The sequence below is a fragment of the Ursus maritimus genome, unplaced genomic scaffold (assembly GCF_017311325.1).
Source record: "Ursus maritimus isolate PB19 unplaced genomic scaffold, ASM1731132v1 scaffold_2, whole genome shotgun sequence".
Lineage (NCBI taxonomy): Eukaryota > Metazoa > Chordata > Mammalia > Carnivora > Ursidae > Ursus > Ursus maritimus.
Window position 1 is genome coordinate 15,037,872 of NW_024424452.1, and position 23,124 is coordinate 15,060,995.

General features: G+C 42.5%; 1 protein-coding gene across 1 annotated transcript in view; it reads right to left on the reverse strand.

The window, feature by feature from the left end:
- Positions 1 to 470: 470 nt before the first annotated feature.
- TMEM248 (transmembrane protein 248) overlaps positions 471 to 23,124 on the reverse strand; it is a 31,098-nt gene continuing 8,444 nt past the window's right edge. Inside the window, exons 2-7 of the mRNA XM_040636555.1 lie at positions 11,708 to 11,884; positions 8,374 to 8,659; positions 6,836 to 6,986; positions 5,351 to 5,534; positions 3,782 to 3,925; positions 471 to 3,199 (exon numbers count right to left, since the gene is read on the reverse strand). Coding sequence (XP_040492489.1) covers positions 3,179 to 3,199; positions 3,782 to 3,925; positions 5,351 to 5,534; positions 6,836 to 6,986; positions 8,374 to 8,659; positions 11,708 to 11,866 — 945 coding nt within the window. The 5' untranslated portion in view covers positions 11,867 to 11,884 and the 3' untranslated portion in view covers positions 471 to 3,178. The remainder of the gene's footprint in view (positions 3,200 to 3,781; positions 3,926 to 5,350; positions 5,535 to 6,835; positions 6,987 to 8,373; positions 8,660 to 11,707; positions 11,885 to 23,124) is intronic.

Consider the following 23,124-nt stretch of genomic DNA (forward strand, 5'->3'; position numbering starts at 1 on the left):
CTCTGACCCTGGCACCTGCCGGGGAGGGAGGAGAATCCAGAGCCTCTGCCCCTGGAAGAGGGGAGAATTCACGTTAGTGAACATGATCTCCCTTTACGAAGAACTGCAGAGGATGCAGCCCTGGCGAAGGAAGCCTAGCACGTGTGGGAGCTCTAGAGCAGGAAAAGGGGGTCTTCAAATGCCCACACCTACTCAAATGCTCCCTAGTGGTCTGTATTCCTTACTTTACCTACTTCTGGGCAGGATCTGGGCCACGTCTGTGAGGACCTGCTGGTCCGCTGCACTAGAAGAGGTTTCGTGCCCTCGGGTGCTTGCTGAGGCCGGCGAGTAGGAAACGCGGCCCCCCCCACATCCTGAGGGTGGGTGACGCGTGGAGAGAACAGCTTGCAAAACACCCTCAATTACTTCGCGCAGATGTTCTTCCCTTAGAAAACACCCATCAGATGGCAGGAAACGGGAGACATGGCAAATAAATTCAGAGGTTTTATTCTGTAAAGCACATATGCACATATTTCAAACACAGAAAATTAATCTGGGAGTGAATGCCATAACAGATCAGCTACTGACCACCATGCAGCAAGGTAAGTGAGATGGGTCCGCTGGCCCTCGTAACCCCACAGTGCCTGCAGGAGGGTTGAAAACCAGCATGCTGAATCCCTACAAACTGCCAAAGAAAATGCAACTGAAACGCAGGCTCCTAGTGACGAGAAAAACTTACAAATAGAATCAAAACTGATTCAAGTCATACAGTGAAAGGACAAAAGGAAAAAGGAAAGAGATCAATATGATCTGAAACAACCATTTAATAGTAAGTTGCTAACCTCTGATTGGACCTCCAGTCCAAGATGCCTGAGAACGCGCCACGGCTCCTGCGCGGGGTCCCTCGGAGTGGCACCTGGGCCCTGTGTGGGGATGCTCTTCTAATCCTGACGTCCCCCAGCGAGATGCGGCGGAGGACCGGGCCTTGTCTGCAAGTGCCCGGATAGGAACAGGACTCTGGACTTCCTGAGATTCCACTGGCGTCTCTTCAGTTCCTGGACCTCTTCACCCAGGTCCACGGCCTCTCCTCTTCCCCGCCTTCCTTTAGACGCCTGACTGACTCTGGGTTTCCGTAAGATCTTTGAGAAATTACCTGCTAAAGTGAATGCTGGATTTTAAAGTGTGTGTCCTGGCCTCATGACAAGTCATACTGTCCAGGCATTTTTGGCACTTCCTTCCCTCATGCCTAACAAAGTCCTTCCTCCCCTGGCTACAGAGTCCAGCCATTCCCTGTCATTAAAACAAGGGTAATTAATATTAGCAACAAGCTGGATTGAACAAACCAGTGAAATACACTTTTTCACCTGTCTTTCTCCTTTTATGGTACTCTGCCAGTTATAAATCTCGCCCTCTAACTCCACTGGGATTTTATTAATTCAGTAGCAGCTTAACCTAAAATCTGTTGGTCTTAATGATACTGATGTTTCTAAAGGCCAAGCCAAATGGCTCTTTCTCCATCTTGTCTCGTAAAAGTCTCAAAGTCTCTAAAGAGAAAACTAAATGAACAGGTTAGCCATGCATCACGTAAGCAACTCATGAAAAAACTGGATAGACAAGTATGATTACTGTGCTTGAAATGTACCAAAAAGAAAAAAAAAGGGATATTAACATATTAAGTTACTACAGTGATTACTTTAACAATCTTCAGTAAGAGCCCACAATGGTTTCCCACTCGAGAATGCCTGGGATCACGTGTTCTAGGCCCAATTATTTCAGACTGCACGACTGATTCTAAATTTGGAACAGACTACAGACCTGAAGTTGAGGGAAAGAAGTGCTGACAGTCACGTCCAAGGTTTCACTTGCCCTTCTGCTCTACAACATTGCTTGGGAGAACACAGAAGTCAGGCATGACAATGAGTTATTAAGGCAAAGAGCTATTACGAAAAAACAGTAAGAATACAAGTAACAAAGGACTAGAAAAGAGAACACAATTTTTTTTTTTTTACATGAAGATGGATTAGAAGGCAAAAGGGAGAAAGGGTCTAGATCATCCAAATGCCCCAGGAAAGAAAAATGCTTTGGTTTTCCTCATACACGGCAGATCAGAGCTGCCTTCCTTCCAATTCCACAGGCACCATTTCGTGTCACTGATCTACCAGTTACCATTTTCCTTCTGAAGATATGTTCACTGCATAAAAATATAGGCAATAAGTAAAAGGAAGAAAGAAAATCCACTCCCTCTTCAAAGAAGACCAGAAACTCTTGCACGACTATTAGACTGACTTATCTTTCTCTTTCCATACTGCCGTCTGCATTCCAGAAAACAGAACAGCTAATTTCTACTCTACTCTAGAGCCATTTACTTAATTTTTAAGCTCTTTTGAGTGAGGACGCTGCTTTAACTTTTATAATGGAGGGAAGGGACAAGAGAGGAGGAAAAGACAGTGCCAACTCAACTCAAACAAGACCAGGTTCCTCACTATCCATATGGAAAATGAAACTTAGATCTTTACCATGTAGGTGATTTTTCAATAGTTAACTTTTTACTCAAGATAAAAGCACAAGTCTGTCCTAACTAGAGTAGTATTAAAATGTGACTATTTTACTTTTCTTTTCAAAGAAAAAAACAAACAAAACAAGAAACTAAGAAAGATAGGCATGTTTCCTTGCAAGCAAAACGGAGAAAAAGGGATTATTGTTGTTACCATGATTATTAAGCCACAGACACGTAAAATCCACAAAATGGATTGGTGGCTTTGGAAATGCAATATCACATCGAAGGTGCAGACTGTTTCGAACATTCTGTACATATCGGGCTGAAACAAGAACCAAAGCAAACCTCAACCCCGCCAGCGATGAAATGCCCCTGTGACCTTGGTGAAGACAGCATGGTCTGCTCGGCAGCAGTGAGATCATAAGCCTCTCCCGCGCTGCTCAGGAACATCCCGCCAAGTCCACAGGGGAGGCTGAAGGGTTCCGGCTGCACCCAGTGCGAAGCACGTGCATCATTGGACCAATTTCTGAATAGATCTTTATAAATATATACAAATCAGTTACAGGCACTTGAAATGTCTTTGGCTGGAATAACCCAACATTGCAAGATAACATATTCACAGAGTGTCCAGGCCCAGGCTGGCTTCAGCAGGCAATGATTATGGTTCTCTCAGTCTCCCTTAGAAAACGGGCAGTTGTGGGATTAGGCATCAGCCAAAGCCACCTAGAAGAGAACAAGATGAGCAATCCCGTCACACAGCAAAGTCCAGGTAACACAGCCCCACCAGCACCCTCACTGGGTTCTGGTCTCCAACCGAACACCAGGGAGCTAAACGGCATGCATCTATCGGGCAGAGGAATTACTAAATCCCTAAGGAAAAAAAAATCTCACTTAGCAGGGAATGAATAGAAATCTAAAAAAGTCTCCTGCAGGAAGCGGCCGATCCAGCGGAAACCCTATGCTGAGACAGAGTTAACGGTTTTGAAACCATGATCAGGATTCTATGAGATGATTTCTCAAGCTGATAGAAACAGACGGGAAGCAGCCCTTCAGGGACCCCTGCTCTCCCATGGGACTTTGAGAACAATTCCCAGTCAGTACCTTTCACCAGCTAAGAAGTGGGTGTATGGCTGAAAATCCAACACCATGATTTAGGCTGAGGGCAGACTACTGCTGATAAAAAGACAGGACCGAATTTCTCTGGAGGAAAGGAGCCACCAGCAATAATGGGAGTAAGGACTAAGCAGGACTTTCTGTCTACAGAGATCTCCAGCAAACTGCTGGGCCGCACCATCCACCGCTCACCTTCTCGGGACAAAAGTCAGGATTGCTCTGACGCAATTTGCTGGGTCTGCCTTTGATAACCGCATAGCAAAACATTGTTATCACCATCACGAAGAGGAAGTAACTGGTGTGCATGAGATGCAAATTTATTAATGAACGGTCATCCTGAATAAAAGAGAATAAACCAGAAACATCTGCACTGAGTTACTGGAAGATTTTAATGCTAGGTTTCTGGAAACAGGGTTCATAACATCCAGACTTGCCTCAACTTTAATTCTTAAACTGGAAGGAGAGAGGTTTCTCTTTTTCTCTTCTAAACTAGTAAAACTAGATCTAAGTAAAGACAGTGTCCCTGGGACCACCCACTCCTTCCTAAGGCAGCCCCCTGACCTGGCTTCTACACTCCCACACTCCCAAGAGCACCTTGCCCCCAGGCCCCCCGTTCCCCAGAAGGCCCCAGAGACCCAGAGGCTCTAACCTCTACCCTTCTCTTCCATCCTCTTCCTCTGACTGCCCTCAGGTCATATGGCTGACAGCCCAAGCCTGTGTTCCCAATTCCTCGCTATTCCCGACCAAGAAGGCCTCTCCCCATGGGCAGCTTCTGTCTTTGTCTTGCTCTCACTTTCCAAGTCCTTGATTCACTCCTCTCTGACCTTCCACAGGTGGTCAGTCACCAGGCCTGCCAGGAGCTGCGTCTCAGCCACGCTTCCATTCCTTTTCCTTCACACACCTACACACAGACACACACACCTCCAGGCCTCGAAACATCAGCCTTGGGCTCCACCCCATAAACACATCATCGAGTGGGCAGACCAGTCTTCCTCACACACTGCTTTACTAAGACCCTACAGCCCAAATGCAGAAAGTCTAAGTGCCTCAGCAAGGCACCCACGGCCTTCTGGACCTTGGCCTCTGCCCAGCATCCAGCCTCATCTCCGTTGCTCACTCCCACAGGCCCCCAGCCTACCAACTGCTACAACTTGGTAGAAGAAAGAGAAAACAATCAAGAAAGAAGAAAAGAAATCTACCTATCATATACCGACAGAAAAGGACGGACATTTACAAAAATCCGTGCAGTCTGTTAAAAGTGGGTTCAAGTCTAAGCAGGAAGCTGAGCGAGCCCATCATCCACTGGTCCAGATTACGGTGCCTTCCTCCTTATTGAGTAAAATCCTATCCAGGCCTCAATATCTAGCCAAAGACTCATCTCTTCCGATTTACTTCTATTTTCCCGGACTATTTACTGCTCATATTGACACTGACCAACTATTCCCTGAGCGGCCGTGTGAATGAGCAGAAGGGACAGCATCCCCTGTGACCCCTACGAGTCAGGCACACGACGGCTGCTTGACAAATACGACCACTGGGGATCAAAGCGGAAAACAAAGAACAGATGCAGAGTTCTCGTAACTAACAGGGTGGCACATTTTTCCAAGCCTCCACTACTGCACCTAGTCTCCCAGCCCAGCTGGAAATCTAGAACGGCACGGGCTAAGCTAACCCAAGGAGGTAAAGGTGGCCTACATAACAGTTCACGGATGCAGGAAGATAGACAGACAGACAGACGCACACACGATTTTTCTCACTTACGTCCGGAACAATAACTGTAAGCTTGGGGTTTAAAGCATGGTACACTTTGCCAATGGCCCCCTTGTAACACCAGAACGGATTGTAATCCTGGGCATATTTGGTGTTGGCATCCCTGGCAGTCGTGAAGATCTTGTACCAGAGCGTGGCGTTGCTGTACGTGTCAGGAACACAGTGTGGTGGCTGTCTGCAGGGGAAGAGAGGGAAAGACACGGGCTCAGTGGCCTGAGACCTTCACCTGGGTCTCCCCCACGGCCCCAGCACAACACTGAGCAAAGCCACATGTGTGGAAGAGAGAAATAAGAGACACACATCTCTTGGAGATGAAGACCATTATGTTTTTAGTTCACAGATTTTTTTTTTTTAATTTAACAAACACATAACAGAATAAGAAACAGGCATCCAACATTTAGAAGTCTGGTTGTTAAGATTTTTGCCTTCACAAGTCAACCAACCCATGGTTCTCTTGCCCATGATGTAGCCCAAGAGAGACCTGCTCCTTTTAAGCCCATTTTCGCAAATTATCTAAATTGTTAGTCATGACTGAAAGTTTTATACACAAACTTCTCATCAGATATAACCAACAGCAAACAATATTTAACTTATCTGATCTTGTCCTATAAACCTCCAAATATCTAAAACAGATAAATTCCAGAGTTTTTGGTGGGGTTTTTTTTTTTTTTTTTTTTAAGAGAAAGAGAGTATGCGCACGCGCGCCTGGGGAGGGGCAGAGGGAAAATCTCAAACAGACTTGATGCCCAGCATAGAGCCCAACATGGGGCTCAATCTCACAACCCTGAGATCATGACCTGAGCCGAAATCAAGAGTCGGACGCTCAACCAACTGAACCACCCAGGCACCCCCCCCCGTAATTATTCTTATTTAAAAAGAATTCATCATAGAATTCTTTCAAATAGGCTACATCTTGTGTATTTCGTGTATTTATAGATCGTTATCGCCATTACAGAGAAAGGAGGCAAAAAAAACCCAAAACAAAAACCTTAAAAGGCCAAGTGGTAACATGGATAGCTGCTCAAAAAACGTGAGGCATGTTTCAGCAACAGAAACAGTTTCGTGGAAAATAAGATTCATTTATGCTCTCGATGTAAAAAATAACTCTTTCCAAATAACGGAGATGAATAAAACTTCATCTTTCAGGAGGCTTCGTTACAAGTCATCCTGGACATAGGATTAGCTCTTATTTCTCTTTTCTGTCACACGATTCTACCAACAGGACAGGCAGCCTAAGAACGTGCAGCAACACCAGATGCTTACGGCCTGTGAAGCATTCACTCTCTGATACTTACATGCAGAAGTTCTACCTTTAGGATTCCAAATTCAACTTAAATAACCCTTTAGACAGGTCTGGCCGTGACAGTCCTACACAGTAACTTACTGCGGGCGTTCTGAGCGTCCGCAGCGCCCCAGTCATACTCATGGTAAATGGGGCTTCTGACGCATATCCACCGGGCTCAGGAAAACACTTACACGGTGACGGGGAACACACCAGGGTTGGCTGTGAGGGTCATGCAGGTGGTGAACACCACCTGCTCACAGTGACCGTGAAGGGCACAGTCGTCTGGAGTGGAGGGGGGTGGGAGGGAGGGAGAGGTGTTGGTAAATAAAGGTAAGAACCCATCTATTTATTATGCTCTGGGATGTCGATGAATCCTGGAATCAAACTCACCCAGGAATCCCCTATCAGCCCACAGAAGCAAGACATCTGCCTTTGTGGGATTTCAGAAACAAGAGTTCTGAGCCGGACTCTGAGGCCTGCTCACCTGGGAGAGCCACGGTGTGGCAAATGGAAAGGGGCCACTGTTAGCCAGGGCCTAGAGATGCCAGGCAACAAGGGCCCCCACTGCCCAAGGTGGAAAGCTGGGGGCTGGGTGAGTTATCATCATCGCTGTTATAGCACCTGTGCGGCACTCGTGCCATTTCCAAATTGCTTTTACATGTATCATTTCACACAAAACATACCGCTATCCCACAAACATTCACATGTGAGCAGACTGAGGATCGGGGGTCTAACAGACTTCAGGAAGGTCAGGGAACTGGTAAGGGATAAAGAAGCTTAAACGAAAACCAAGGTATTCTAAAACCACAGCAGAAGGAGAAGGTCCACCCTTGCCTCATTCCCGTGGGAACAGCTCTCACCCTTAAAAGCCAGCAGGAGGCTGCCGGGCACTCCCAAGTTCCTCTAAGGACTGAGAGGCTCTTGGTAACAAAGAACCAAAGACTATTCTTCTAAGGTCTACGCCTCCTGTAGGAAGTCTTTCCTAATTACTCCAGCTTCTGCTACTTCCTCAACATTCTCCTGAATCACTCACAGTCTGTCGTGGTCAGAGGGTACTATTGGTCAAAGGGCAGCACTCAATGTTCTATAGATGTTTATTTTTAATATTACTTTTTTCTTAAAGATTTATTTATTGGAGAGAGAGGGAGAGCACACAAGTAGGGGAGGGGCAGAGGGACAAAGAGAAACAGACTCCCTGCTGACAGGGGAGCCTGGCACTTAACATAGCATTTCCTTTGTGCCAGGAACTATTGGTAAGTGTTGATAAATATTAACTCATGTTATATTTGTCTCTTCCATAATCCTAAACTTCCAAATCGAAAGACCAGATCTTAGGCTTTCTCTAGTTCTTCCCTACAGCTAGCACAGTGCTGAGCTAATGTGGACATTCAAAAATTTGTAGACTACTAACAATATTTGTAGTATGTATTGAAAACTCTAAGATGAAAAACCTCAATAAAAATTTTGTGTTTGAAAATATAAAAACCAGAGCTAGGCCTTAAAGTTTTTCTCAGCGGCTTTTATTGAGAGCTTGCTATACACCAAGCACTTTAAGTGAAGATGTAGCAGAAACAGTTCCTTCTTGACTTCGTTTAGTTCAAACTCAAGAAAAGGGGAGACACGTAAAAATAAAAATAATCGGATGAGTAAAAACCGTATACTACTAACACTGTCTTGGAAGGGTTGCTGCCTAAGGAAATCTGAACAGAAAATGGCTACGCTCACATACCTGAAAGTCCAATCTGATGCCCTAAAATGGTCGAGTACAGATGGGTGACATTGCGAGAGTACCCTCCAAAGGGTTTCAGCGGGTCCAAGGTCAGGGTGATGGCAACGGAGATGTTAACTGGGCCCGAGTCCTCCAGGGCCTGCGGGGATGGGGTGGACGCTCTGGCCTGCCCGCTGGTCACTGTGCTCTCCGGACTTGTGGTGTCATTTGTGAGGTGCTTCAATGTTTCGTTCTCCGATACACACAAGTCCAAATCGTTAAACCGCAGCAGAAACGTATTCCAATCCTGCGGTATAACGAAACAGAGGGAAATCAAGTGTGGGCAGTCTGAGAGTGCCACCGTACCCTACAGCCATGACCCCTGGGTGGGGTCAAGGGCCACAGAGCTAAGCACTGAAAATAACTATGACAATACAGCCACCAGCCTCTTGCACTGATATAATAATGCTGGTTTTCCAAACCACTCTCATAATCACAATCTGAAATATGAACTCTTCATTGGCACGAGACATTAAATAAACTACAAGATTAAACAAGCTTATTCAAGAAACGGTGTAAAAAAAAAAAAAACCCAGCATATTATACTTACAGAAAATGATCCAGCTTGAGAACCAAACTTGAAAAGAAAGCTTGAATGAAAGTAGTAGAACATTAAAAGCATTAATCCAAATTCACTTTAGCAGTTATGATTATTTTTTTAAGACTTTATTTTTAAGTAATCTCTACACCCAACATGGGGTTCAAACTCACAACCCAAGATCGAGTCACCCGCTCCACCAACTGAACCAGCCTGGTGCCCCATGATTAGTTTTTGTTGTTGTTGTTGTTTTGTTTTTTTTAAATAAGGCCGCCTTGGGGCTCCTGGCTGGCTCTGTCAGAAAAGCATGCAGCTCTTGATCTTGGTTGGGGTCGTGAGTTCAAGCCCCACCCTGGATGCAGGGATTATTTAAATAAATAAAACTAAATAACTAAAGAAATACATACTGCTGCCTTAAAATAATTCCTCAAAAGGTCAATTGTATACACCTTGCTTTCTCTCCACAGAATGCAATACTGCAGTCAATGCCAATATTCATGGGGTTCATTTTCCCCTCTGTCATGGACTTTGAACTACCTTAAAACAGGAACAATTTCAAAAAGGAAGAGAAAAGATGTTTTCAGGCATCTTTTAATATCTGTACTGATGGTTTCAATCATAAGCAATCTTAAAAATACATACAGCTGATCACATCATGATTAAACTGAAACCAACACAGTAAAACACCCACCTGGTTCAATTTCAATTTAATTTTCACAGAAAAGCAAAGATGAACTCAGGCTGAAATGGCAACAACTAGCCTAGGCTGCCACATACTACTTCTTTCTCCAAGCAACATCAGTCTACAAAAGGTTGCCAAATCTGAAGACGAACCGAGTTACACTTCCCATGACTCTAACACTAGCCTTGACTAAAAATGCCACTTGATATCCCTGACCCTCCTTCAGGGAGGTGGATCTGAGGCTTACTCTCCTGTCGCCTTGATCGCCTGTCGCTACCTCTTGAAAAAACCCTTTCCTCGCTGCACTGAAAAAAAGAAAAGAAAAAAAAGCCACCTGAGCAATCCTCAAGCAGGCAAGCGAGTCTACCTTTAGAGCACTGGTGTATCGGCCTACAGCATTTCCTAAGACTGCAACGGGGTGTATCGAATTACATTCTCCCCAAACCTACAAACTCAGCAGACCATTCGAAACCATTAGGGCTGAAAATGAACATTCTCGTCTCATCCCTTCATATTCCAGACATGAGGGAACTGAGACCCAGAGCAACTGTATGGACTCTCTAATTCTACAAAGGCAGACGCAGGATTAAGTTTTTTGATTCATAGCCCCTAACTTTTCCCATATTCCTAAGATCCTCATTTGAAAATAAAATCACTAAGTTAATCATAACCAAAGTTCTGCAGCAGCGTGGCATGCTTTCCTGCAGACCTCGAGTCCATTCTGAACAGTCAGCCAAAGCCAATGTCAGGCCCCATTTCGATTATTAAGTACTAATTATCCAGGCTACCTCTTAATCCCTTGCCTTGGCCAAGTGTTCAACATGGGCTTGGGCTCTGAGGGAAAGCAATGCCAGGAGGCTGCAGAGCCCTGGCTGTGACCAGAATATTCATTTTCAGCCCTAATGTGGGTGCGGCCTATTTGCACAACCTTTAAAGATTTAGGCAGAGTCAGAACAGAGGGAGAACTGAGTCAGCCTGTATGTTTCTTGGTTAGAAACTCTTTGAAAGAGTTTCATGGCAGAAATAGCTAAAACTTGTTACCTAAGCAGTGAGAGAGTTCACTTGTGAAGGTGGCCCCTCCTGCCAAGGTATTCCAGGATTTAGAGCACAGAGCACAGAGAAAGCCATGTTTCCCATTACACCGAGTAGAACCCTCCTCTCTGTCACAAGGCACACACAAGGCAGGAACAGTGCGATCTCAACCCCTGCCCCCGTTCCCACTCCCACCAAGGCACACACTCAGGAAGAAAAAGGGTAAGAGAAGGCACTCCAGGAATCTATTAAAGCAGGAACTCATTTGTCAAATTTACCATATCATTAATTCAGCATAATTTCTAACATGTAAAATACATTTATTAATAGGTACATTATCATTCAGCTCTATTAAATAAGAATTGTTAACTTTGTGCTGTTTTCTTTGTATATGAAAATACACCTTTTAAAATCTGTATTATGAGCGTTCAAACTATTATTTGCCTAGATTAAGGTTTAAAGAGCAATACCCTAATAATTTATTTAAACTGACCACAACGTAAAATCTAGAAGGCAAGCTTGTAGATAACTAAAGTTCTGCTTAATAAAAAAAAAGACAAACATATTTGCAAATAAGATCCAGCTATTTCTTTAGTGTCCCTTCTCAAGCAACGAAAAAGCTATCAGTACAGCTAATAAAACGCCACAATGACCTACTGCTTCCAAATAACAATATTTACAGTTTTCAAAAACAGCAATTAGCTAATTTAAGACCTTAATAATAAATTTAAATTATTTATGATTAACTTAATAGCAAATATGTTAGCTCTCTATGTTCTTGACACACTTTACAAATACACTCTCCGGAATATGTTTCATTACTGAAACAGTCTAACTGAAACTGGTAACATTACTGAAATCAATAGTTGCCTGACTAGATACTTTCAAACCAAGTGAATCACGGGGAGATGGAAGACAAGATTCTGAAAAAAAATGCTGCTCTCTCTCTAGGTTAGAAAGAAAGGTGTGTGGAGAGCCCAAGGGTGTTCTCCTACTGTGTAAGGTCTGGCCAGCCCGAGAGGAGAACCCAGAATATATGATACCTCTGCCATTTCCGGTGACTTAATCTCCTTGATTTTGAAGAAATAGCCCAAGGTCAGGAACGCTATTGCCATGGCGCTGACGCTGATCATAAAGACCACGAGCGGAGGCCGGCTGCTGATGTAGAGCTTCAGGTTCTCCAGGGGGTTGATGCTGAACATTATTCTGACCAGCTCCACCTGAAAGGGATTAATCGTTAGACTCACGGACTGATTCACCCGAAGAAACCCTACGATCCCCACTGTTGTGTCCTTTCATGGTGCTGGGGGGTGAAGAGGTCACTCACTACTGACCTTGGGAAACGTTGAAATCATGAATCTACTCCCAAGACTAGAGGGAAAAAACACTTTATGTGAACTGTCATTATGTCAAAGCGGTAAGATCTTGAGAGCTATGCATTGCTCTCTTTCCATTTGAATCTTCTAATTATTCTATAACGAACACCTGCTATTTCCATAAGGCCTGCTAATAATAGCACTTGCTATCTGCACTGAAGATAATGCTGAAGTAGGTCCCTAATAGGACACAAATACATGCCAACACGTACAAAAAGAAATTGAGGATGTTCTCATTTCCTACCACTGAAAGGTTCAACATTCTGTCCTGTTCCTTGCCATCCTTATGCCCATCCCAGCAACTGGGACAGAGAGACACGTAATAAATGTTTAATTGTACCACTCCCCCACTTAAAGCCCTCCTAAGGCTTCCCACGGGATCGAGGAGATCAGGGACAGCTCCATCATGACCCACAGGGTTTCATGTTCCAGAAGCCCTACCAACCTCAATGACCGTATGTCCAGCAACTTCCCGTCCTCCCTCACTGGGCTCTGGCCACACTGGGCTCTGGCCACACTGGCCTCGCCATGTTCTAGGATCAGCTTGTTACTTTCTGCAGGGAAATCAGCTGGGACTTGCATGGAGACGGCAGTGAACTTGGAGATCAGTTGGGGGACTACGCCCTTCTTACCAATACTGGCTTCCAGTCCATCAACCTTCCCATTTACTCGGGTGTTCTCTAATTTACTCCAAGTTTTGTAGCCTTCAAACTATACGTCTACACTTCTGGGCAAATGCATTGCTAAGATTTTATACTTCTTAGAATTTTTGAACAGGTCCTATATGAAGGCATTTCCTCAAAATTTCCACGTGCTTGCTCTTCTTCAAATGCAGGTTTCCACTCAACAGTCAACTCCTCCGAGAGGCCTTCCCCGACCACCCTCAGCTCCACCCCCACCCCGCCTCTCAGGACCCTGCTTTCATTCTTTCACACTGTTTAGTGCCAGTCAAGAGTACAATTAATTTTCTACTTGTTTGCTGTCTCTCGCTCCTGGATTCTGAGCGCCATGACAGCAGAAATTCTGCCAATCTTGTTCACTGCTCTAGCCCTGGTTCCTGGCCCCTAGAACAGGAGCTGACATGTAACGAGCAATTATATACACGAACACACTACGACGCTAAAAAAAGCAACCAAAAAAAAAGTCTGTAACAGCTTCTAAATTTAAGAGGAAAAGATGCATCAACACCCCCTAAGAACTAACAGCAACCACCTGCAATAAGCCAGGCTGTGTATCCTCCGTCCTCACAAGAGTCCTTTGAGATGGGAAATAATACCCTTTGCGCTCTTCCCAGAGCAGCATCCATGCACGTTTTGTGTACTTTTACTACAGGTAGGGGTGTGTGTGTGTGTACAGACACACACACACACATATATATATATAATCAGATAGAATTACTGGTATTGCACATGGGAACTTGTGGAAAATGATACACTGAGTATATACTATTCTCACTCACATGGTTTCTGAGGTTTATCTCTGCTCATCTACGTGGGTCTCGACTACTGAATGCACCTGCTGTACAGTATGTAAGTGCAGTGGAGTATTCCTGGACTGAGGAGCCCAGCCAGGTGCTTCCCAGTCTCCCCCACCCAGGCCCTGCAGCACGCACCAGGGGGGCTCCAGGTCACAGGGCAGGCCCCTCGGCAACCTGACCTGGTCATGTCAGACAGTTCTCCAAGTCCTACCAGCAACGAAAGGGCTCGCTCCACTTCCCAACATTCGTACCAACACTTGATATTCGAAAGCAATCTTACTGACTGGGACCAACGAGATCGCGATGTGAGATGTCACCTTATCATTATTTTAAATTGCATCTCCCTCAAATGGAGAGTCTTTTCGCTTCTTTATCAAGCCATTTCGGTTCTTCCTAGGTAAGCTGCCTCAATCTTTCGGCTACGTACCAGTTGTTTGTCTGTTTCCCATTAATGTTCAGTTCTTTTTATAGTCTGGATACTAAGCCTTTTCCAGTTTTTTATGTTCTGTGTAACTACTTCAAGTCTGTGGATTTTCTTTAATATAGTTTATGGTATCTTTTACCATACAAAAGGTTCTTGGTTTGTTTTTAAACAACTTTATTGATATATAACTCACATACCATACAATTCACCCATTTAACATGTACAAACCGATTCACAGAACTTGGCAACCTTCGCTATCATCAATTTTCAAACGTTTTCATCATCTCATAAAGAAACCCCATACTCCTTAGCAGTAACCCCCATTCCCTCCGGCCCTAAGGCAACCACTAATACACCTTTTCTCTATAGATTTGCCTATTCCGAACACTTCAAATGAATGGAATCAAAATATGTGACCTTTGGTGACTGACTGCTTTCACTTAGCATGAAGTTTTCAAGGTTGATTCATGTTGTAGCGTATATTAGTACTTCAACCCTTTTTGTTGCCAAAAATATTCCACTGTATGAAATATTTTATTCATACATTTTGCATATCCATTCATCAGTTGATAGACACCTGCTTCTACTTTTCACCTATTATGAATAACGCTGCTGCGAACGTGCATGCGTGACATCTCACGTGGACATAGGTGTCCATTTCTCTCGGCTGTATCTGTCCTATATACCCTAAGAGTGGCATTGCTGGGTCATACGGTAACCACGTGTTTAACCTTTTGAGGACCTGCCAGGCTATTTTCCAAAGCAATTGCCCCACTCTGCACTCTCACCAGCTGTATAATGAGTGTTTCAATTTCTCCACCACCTCACCCACACTTTTCCATTATTGTCATCCTAATGGGTGTGAGGTGGTAATTCACTGTGGTTTGATTTGCATTTCCTCGATAGCTATAATTTCTTGATTTTAATATATTTATCACCCTTTTTCTTTTTTGATTATGTGTATGTATATATTATTTAAGAATCCCTTCAATCTTTTTATGTCGAAAAGATTTTTTTCATTATTTTCGTAAGTCTTTTAGTTGGACTTTAGTCTCTTATCTATTTGGAATTGACTTGAGATTCCAGAATCTAGTAGGCTTCTGGTTTAATCTTTTTCTATATAGGTGGCCAACTGTCCAGTACCATTCACTAAACATGGTTTTGTATTGAACATGGATTTCCCATGGATCTGTAATGTTATCTCTCATATACACCAAGCTCCCACATGAATGTGGGTTTGTTTCTAGGCTTCTTCTCATGTCCTATCATAACACCTGCATCTCCCCACCTCAGTATCATGCTGTCTGAAATCTTGCCATCTGATACAAGAAGTCTACCATTTTACTTTTATTCATTGGCCCTTTACCCTGCCGTGTGAATTTTAGGTCCCAACTGTAAAGTTCCCAGAAAAATCTTGTTGAGATTTAAATTGGAATTGTACCAAACAGTCTATTAATTTGGGGAAGAAATGACATCTTTATAAACACTGAGTTCCCTAGTCTACCAACAGGGTATATCTCTCTCCATTTATTTGGGTCTACTTTTCTTTTTCGGTAATTTTTCAAAATTTTCTCTTACGCACCTTATTGGACTGATTCGAAAACATACTGATTTATGCAGCTATCACTGATAGCATCCCCTAAAAATTACATTTTCTATTGTTAATGTACACAAAGGCAACAGACTTTGGCATACTGATCTTGATTCCAGACACACTGCCGAAATCTTTTAAATTCTAATTAGGTTATTTGTAGCTCCTCTTGGATTTCGTGCAGTTACACTGCAAGCTAATAAGTATTTCTTCCTTTCCAGCCTATTTCTTTTTCTTACGACTTTGACCAGAATCTTCAGTGAAATGATCAACAGAAACAGCAATAGTAGATTCCTGCCTTTAAAGGAAATGCTTCTAAACGTTTCACTATTAGATACAGTATATATTAAAGGTTTCTCAAAGAATCCCTTCATCACGTTCAGGAAGTACACTTCCACTTCAAGTTAGCAGAGAGACTTTTATTATAAACAAGTGTTACATTTTAATGAATGCTTTATCTGCAACTTCTCAATCATTTTTTTCTCTTTAATCTGCTGTTGACATGAACGGTGTTGATTTGCTCATGCTGACTCATATTTGCATCCCTTGGATAAACTTGACATGATCACAATTTTTTAAAACTACATGACTGGTTTGTTTGCCACGTTTTATCTGGACCTTTTAATATCTATTCATAAGAGATAAGAAAACGATCAGCCATGATCACACTCTCCTTGACTAGCAGGACAAGTCATCCTAGTATCATAAAATTAACTGAATTGTCCAGACATACATTTTCTAAAATGTGCGTAAGATATTAGCTTTTATTTCTTAGAAGCTTAACAGACCCTGATCCAAAAAAAAAAAAAAAAAAAAAAAAAAAAAACAGCCAACCCTGGATTCACCAAGGTTTTTTTTTTTTTTGGTTTTCTATCCGGGTGAGTTGTTTTAACTGCTTCATCATTGTTTTAATGGTGGTCGGTCTATGTTTTCTATTTTTACTGAATCGGTTTTTTTTTTAATGATTTTTTATTATATTATGTTTGTCACCATACAGTACATCCCCAGTTTCCGATGTAAGGCTCGATGATTCATTAGCTGTGTATATAAATCGGTTTTGATAAGATGCGTTACCCTAGGAAATTACCCTCTTAATATTTCTAGGTACAGTATCAATTTGTGATTTGTTCACTTTTTTATTTACTTGTGGTTATGTTTTTTTCATTACAAATGTTTTTGTGTTTGCCTTCTCTTTTTAACCAATCTGCCCACAGCGGTATTGCACTGATGTTTTCAAAGAACCAGTATTCGGTTTTGTAAACTGTGTCTAAATAATTTGTTTTCTATTTCAGTCATTTCTACATGTATTTTTTATTATGTTTCTCCCTCTGCTTTCTCTGGGTTTACTCAGAGAAACCCTTCAATTTCTCCAACTTCTTCTGTTGGAATCTTGCCTCAGAATTTTTATTCTTCTTTTCTAATGTAAGCATTTCCCTCAACATACTCTTTTTCTTTACCTAAATTATGTTCATGCCCTCACCACTACCACCAATCCAATCCACTAGCTACTCTTGTTGACTTTCTTTCCAAAATATATCTCAGGTTCACCTATTTCCCCATCTTCATGTGAACATGCGTCAGCTCTCCACAGCCCTAAGCCCTCTATATCCAAGAGCCCAGTGAGTAGCTTTAAACCCACACCTTCCACAGCATGTCCAAAACTGAACTCATCTGCTTTCCTGCCAATATGACTCTTCTCCATGTATTCCCCATCGTAATACCTAACTCTGGAAAACATCCTAGACTACTTGTGCCTTCCCCACTATATCCAAGCAAATACTAAGTGCTAAAGATTCTATTTCTTTAATCTCTTACTTCCTCTGCCCCTCCATACTCCTCAGTTACTGCCCTTAGTTCAGGCCCTCATCATCTTTTTTTGTAACTATCACTGAGTCTTAACTGGATCTGACTATACCAGTCAAATAATCCATCCTCCACATGCTGCGAGAGTGATTTTTCCAAATGTAAATCTATCAGAGCTCCAACAACCAAGGGATGAAGTCCAAGCTCCTTAGAATGGCAAGCCACCATGAGCTAGGTCTTGTCTACTCAACGGTCTAACTGCTTACAACTCCTGGAACGTATTAGACAATATTATAGCTTCAAGCCTTTTAGTCCGCTGGTCCTCCTGACCTTCACGAACCACATGCCGCTACTTCACCCCCCTCTTCCCAGACTCAAGGGATACCTCCTCTATGGAACCCTTCCTGGCCCTTCCCCACACCCAGCCCCCGAAGGAGAAGTGACCACTTTCATTTATATGCCCCCCCACACTCTGCAAATTTCTGAGAGAGCCTGAAACACCTCACTGCAGTTGTGTATGTACACATCTATCTTCCCAACCAAGCTGTAAGCTTCTCAACGGCAGATACAATGTTTTACTTGTCTGCATAATCAATATCCAGACACAAAACAGGCGATTTTAAAATGCGCAAGTTCATTACATGAATCAAATAAATCCAGACTTAAACATAAACTAAAAAATAACCTAGAAAATGATTACAGCAAGATTGCAGGATACAAGGCTAATACACAGAGGTCGACTGCATTCCTATTTACGCCAGCAGGAACAAGTTGAATTTGAGACTATAAACACAATACCATTTATATTAGCACCCCCCAAAATCAAATACTTAGGTATCAGTCTAACAAATACATACAAGATCTATATGAGGAAAACTACGAAACTCTCCTGAACAAAATCAAAGCACCAAATAAATGGAGATATTCCACGTCCGTGGATGGAAAAACTCAGTATGTCAGGGTGTCAGTTCTTCCCAACTTGATGACTCACACATTCAACACAATCCCAGTCTAAAGTCCCATCAGGTTATTTTGTGGATATCGACAAACTTTTCTAACATTTTTATGGAAAGGTAAAAGACCCAGAATTGACAATACTGAAGGAAATACTGGCGGAAATTTGGAGGACTGACTCTAATCAACTTTAAGGCTTATTATAAAGCTACAGTAATCAAGACAGCGTGGTATTGGCCAAAGAACAAACAGACCAATGGAACAACATAGAGCGTCCAGAAATAGACCCACCTAAATGTAGTCAACTGGTCTTTCTTTGACAAAGGAGCAAAGGCAATACAATGAAGCAATAACACATCTTTTTCAACAAAGGGTGCTGGAACAACTGAACATCCACATGTAAAAAAATGAATCTAGACACAAACCTTACACCCTCCACAAAACGAATTCAAAGTGGATCAGACCTGAGTGTAAAATGCAAAACAATAAAACTCCTAGAAGACAACACAGAAGCAAACCTAGATGACCTTGAGTTTAATAACTTTTTAGACACAACACCAAAGGCACCATGCATGAAGGAAAGAACTGATAAACTGAACTTCATTAATGCTCGACATCATTGATCAGGGAAATACAAATCAAAACTACAACGAGTAATCACCTCATACCTGTAATACCTAAAATCAACAACACAAGAAACAACAGGTGTTGGGGAGGATGCAGAGAAAGGGGAACCCTCTTACACTGTTGGTGGAAATGTAAACTAGTGCAGCCACTCTGGAGAACAGTATGGAGGTTCCTCAAAAAGTTAAAAATAGGGGCGCCTGGGTGGCTCAGTCGTTAAGCGTCTGCCTGCAGCTCAGGGCGTGATCCCAGGGTCCTGGGATCGAGCCCCGCATCGGGCTCCTCCGCTGGGAGCCTGCTTCTTCCTCTCCCACTCCCCCTGCTTGTGTTCCCTCTCTCGCTGGCTGTCTCTCTCTGTCAAATGAATAAATAAAATCTAAAAAAAAAAAAAAAGTTAAAAATAGTGCTACTTGATGATCCAGAAATTGCAGTACTAGGTATTTACCCAAAGAATACAAAAATACTGGAGCGCCTGGGTGGCAGAGCGGTTGGGCGTCTGCCTTCGGCTCAGGGCGTGATCCCAGCGTTATGGGATCGAGCCCCACATCAGGCTCCTCCGCTATGAGCCTGCTTCTTCCTCTGCCACTCCCCCTGCTTGTGTTCCCTCTCTCCTGGCTGTCTCTATCTCTGTCAAATAAATAAATAAAATCTTTAAAAAAAAAAAAGAATACAAAAATACTGATTCAAAGGGATACGTGCACCCTGATATTTACAGCAGCTTTATCAACAATAGCAAAATTACGGAAACAGCCCAAGTGTCCATTGGTGATGAATGGATAAGGAAAATGTGGTATATATACACAGTGGAATATTACTCAGCCACCAAAAAGAATGAAATCTTGCCATCTGAAACTACGTGGATGGAACTAGAGAGCATTATGCTAAGTGAAATAAGTCAGTCCACGAAAGACAAATACCATACGATTTCACTTCTATGTGGAATTTAAGAAACAAAACAAATGAGCAAAGCTGGGGAAAAAAGAGAGACAGACAGACAAACCAAGAAATAATTATAGAGAACACACTGATAATTACCAGAGGGGAGGAAGGTGGCGATGCAGGATGGATGAAACAGGTGATGGGAATTAAGGAGTGCACTTGTTGTGATGAGCACCAGGCAGTGTATGGAAGTGCTGAATCACTGTATTGTACACCTGAAACTAATATAACACTGTATGTTAACTAACTAGAATTTAAATAAAAACTTTTTACAAATTGGGCCTATTAAAATTAAGAATTTCTGCTCTATGAAACACTCTGTTACAAGAATGAAAAGACAAGCACAGACTAGGAGAAAATATTGCAAAAGACATATCCGATATAGGATTGTTAACCAAAATTTCCAAAGAAGTCTTAAAACAGTAAGAAAACAACACAACTTAAAAATTAGCTAATGACCTTAACAGACACCTCAACAAAGAAGATCTACAGATGGCAAGTAGGTATACAGAGAGATGCCCCACATCATAGGTCATCAGGAAATAGAAATTAAAACAACAGTGAAACATCACACACTTGCTAGAATGGCCAAAACCCAGAACACTGACAATACCAAATACTGACAAAGACGTGGAGGAACAGGAACTCTCATTCAATGCTGACAGGAACGCAAAATGGTACAGCCACTCTGGAAGACAGTTTGGCGGTTTCTCACAAAACATACTCTTTTATTTCCAATATTTTATTTACTTGTCAGAGAGTGAGCGAGAGAGAGACAGAGCGAGCGAGCACAAGCAGGGGGAACATAAGGCAGATGGAGAGGAAGGTTCCCCGCTGAGCAAGGAGCCCAATGCGGGACTCGATCCCAGAACCCTGGGATCATGACCTGAGCCAAAGGCAGACGCTTAACCGACTGAGCCACCCAGGCATCCCAACTAAAACATACTCTCAACCATAAGATCCAGCAACTGCACTGCTTAGTATTTGCCAAAAGGAGTTTAAAACTCATGTCCACACAGGGATGCTAGGGTGGCTGTCAGTTAAGGGTCTGACTCTTGATTTCGGCTAAGGTCATGATCTCAGGGTCGTGAAACTGAGCTCCATGTTGGGCTCCATGCGGGGCATAGAGCCCGCTTGGGATTCTTTCTCTCCCTCTCCCTTTACCACCCCTTAAAAACAAAAACAAAAAAACAAAAAGCAACAACAACAAAAAACCTTACGTCCACACAAAAATCTGCATATGGATTTTTATAGAACCATTATTCATAACTGCCCCAATCTGGAAGGAACCCAGGTACCTTTCAGTAAGTGAATGGATAAACTGTGGTATATCCAGACAATGGAATATATTATTTGGCACTAAAAAGAAATGAGCTATCCAGCCATGAAAGGCAAGGGGGGGAACTTAAATGCATCTTACCACATGAAAGAAGCCAATCTGAAAGGCCACATACTGTATGATTCCAACTATATGACCTTCTAGAAAAGGCAAAACAATGGAGCCAGTAAAAGATCAGAGGTTGCAGGGGGGAGGGAAGGAGTGATAAACAGGTGGAGCACAGAGGATCTATAAGCAGTGAAAACATTCTGTATGATACTATCACAGGAGATACATGTCATTAGAAATTTGTCCAAACCCCTAGAAAATACAACACCAAAAATGAGCACTAATGTAAACTATGGACTCTGAATACTAGTAATGTGCCGATATAGGTTCACCAATGATAACAAATATATCACTCTGGGGGAGGGATGCTGACAACGGGGGAGGCTGTGCATGTGTGCGGACAGAGCATTTTACAGGAAATCTCTGTACCTTCCTCTCAATTTTGCTATGACCCTAAAGCGGCTTTTAAAAATCTGAGTATTTTATAAAAATAAAAACATAGAAATGACATACTTAGGCTAAGAGTCATAAGATCCAGAAACAAAAACATCAATAGTAAATTAGAGTTTCATTAAAAGTTATAAGCCTCTTCTATATGTTTATAAAGAGTTTATTAAGAAAGAACAAAATCTGAATCACATATAAAAATAAACACTTGGAACTACAATTATGAAACATCTAGAAAAAAATCTAAAATAAGTTCACTTCTAAAGAAAATTAACAGTCATTACAACCATGTCACACCAGAATGTAAACACTTCCATAAATATCGACATAAATACCTACAAATTAGCAAACAACATCAACATAGCTACTTTAGTTAGAAAAAGTTCCAGATGAGGCCAACTGTATTCACTTAAAAGTGAAAGCTTTCTTATTTTTATTTTTTTTAGAGAGGGAGTGCAAGAGCAAGAGTGGGAAAGGAACAGAAAGGGAGAGAATCCCAAGCAGGCTCCACACCCAGCACGGAGCTCTACATGTGGGGCTTGATCTCACAACCCTGAGAGGTCATGATCTGAGCCAAAATCAAGAGTCAGACACTGAACCGACTGAACCCCACCCAGGCACCCCAAGTTTTTTTTATTTTATTTTTTTCATTTTCTTTTTTTTTAAGATTTTATTTACTTATTTGACAGAGAGAGAGCACGCACGCACACACACTAGCAAGGGGAGCAGCAGGCAGAGGGAGAAGCAGACTCCCCACTGAGCAGGGAGCCCGATGCGGGGCTTGATCCCAGGACCCTGGGATCATGACCTGAGCCGAAGGCAGGCACTTAACAACTGAGCCACCCAGGCGCCCTTTTTTAATTTTTTAATAAAACAATTAAAGGTCCAAATAGTTCACAAACTTAAAAAATTCCTTTCCTACAAGAGTTTTCAAATACAAAATTAACAAAAGCTAAACAAATTTATTTCCTCTGCAAAAAATGACAACAACATTTCTGTAATCTTCACCATAGTAAATGTCACCGCTAATTAAAGACTAAGTTAAGCTCTGTACAGGGATATGAAAAGTAGATAGAGCACAGCATCCGACCCCCTCCCCTAAATTCATTCCAACTTCAATTAGAGACTTTCACAAAGATAAAGAGAGAACCACCAGGGCTGTGACGTGGCCTCTTGGCAAATCTATGGATTTAAGGCGATTTCACAAGCACGTGATTAAAATCTCCTGACGAAGTACCTAGAGCTCAGAGACGAGTTCAACGGCAACACTAAACATCAGGTGGAGATGTAAGTAGGCAAAGGCTAAGATTACCGCTGAGCTCCCTCAAGCACCCGCAAGTTGGGAGAAACACCAATTACTTTAAAAGGGGAGAAAAAGGGCTGTTAAACTTGCTAGAGACCAAGTCGGCCACACCTATCGACAGCATTAAAACCCAGC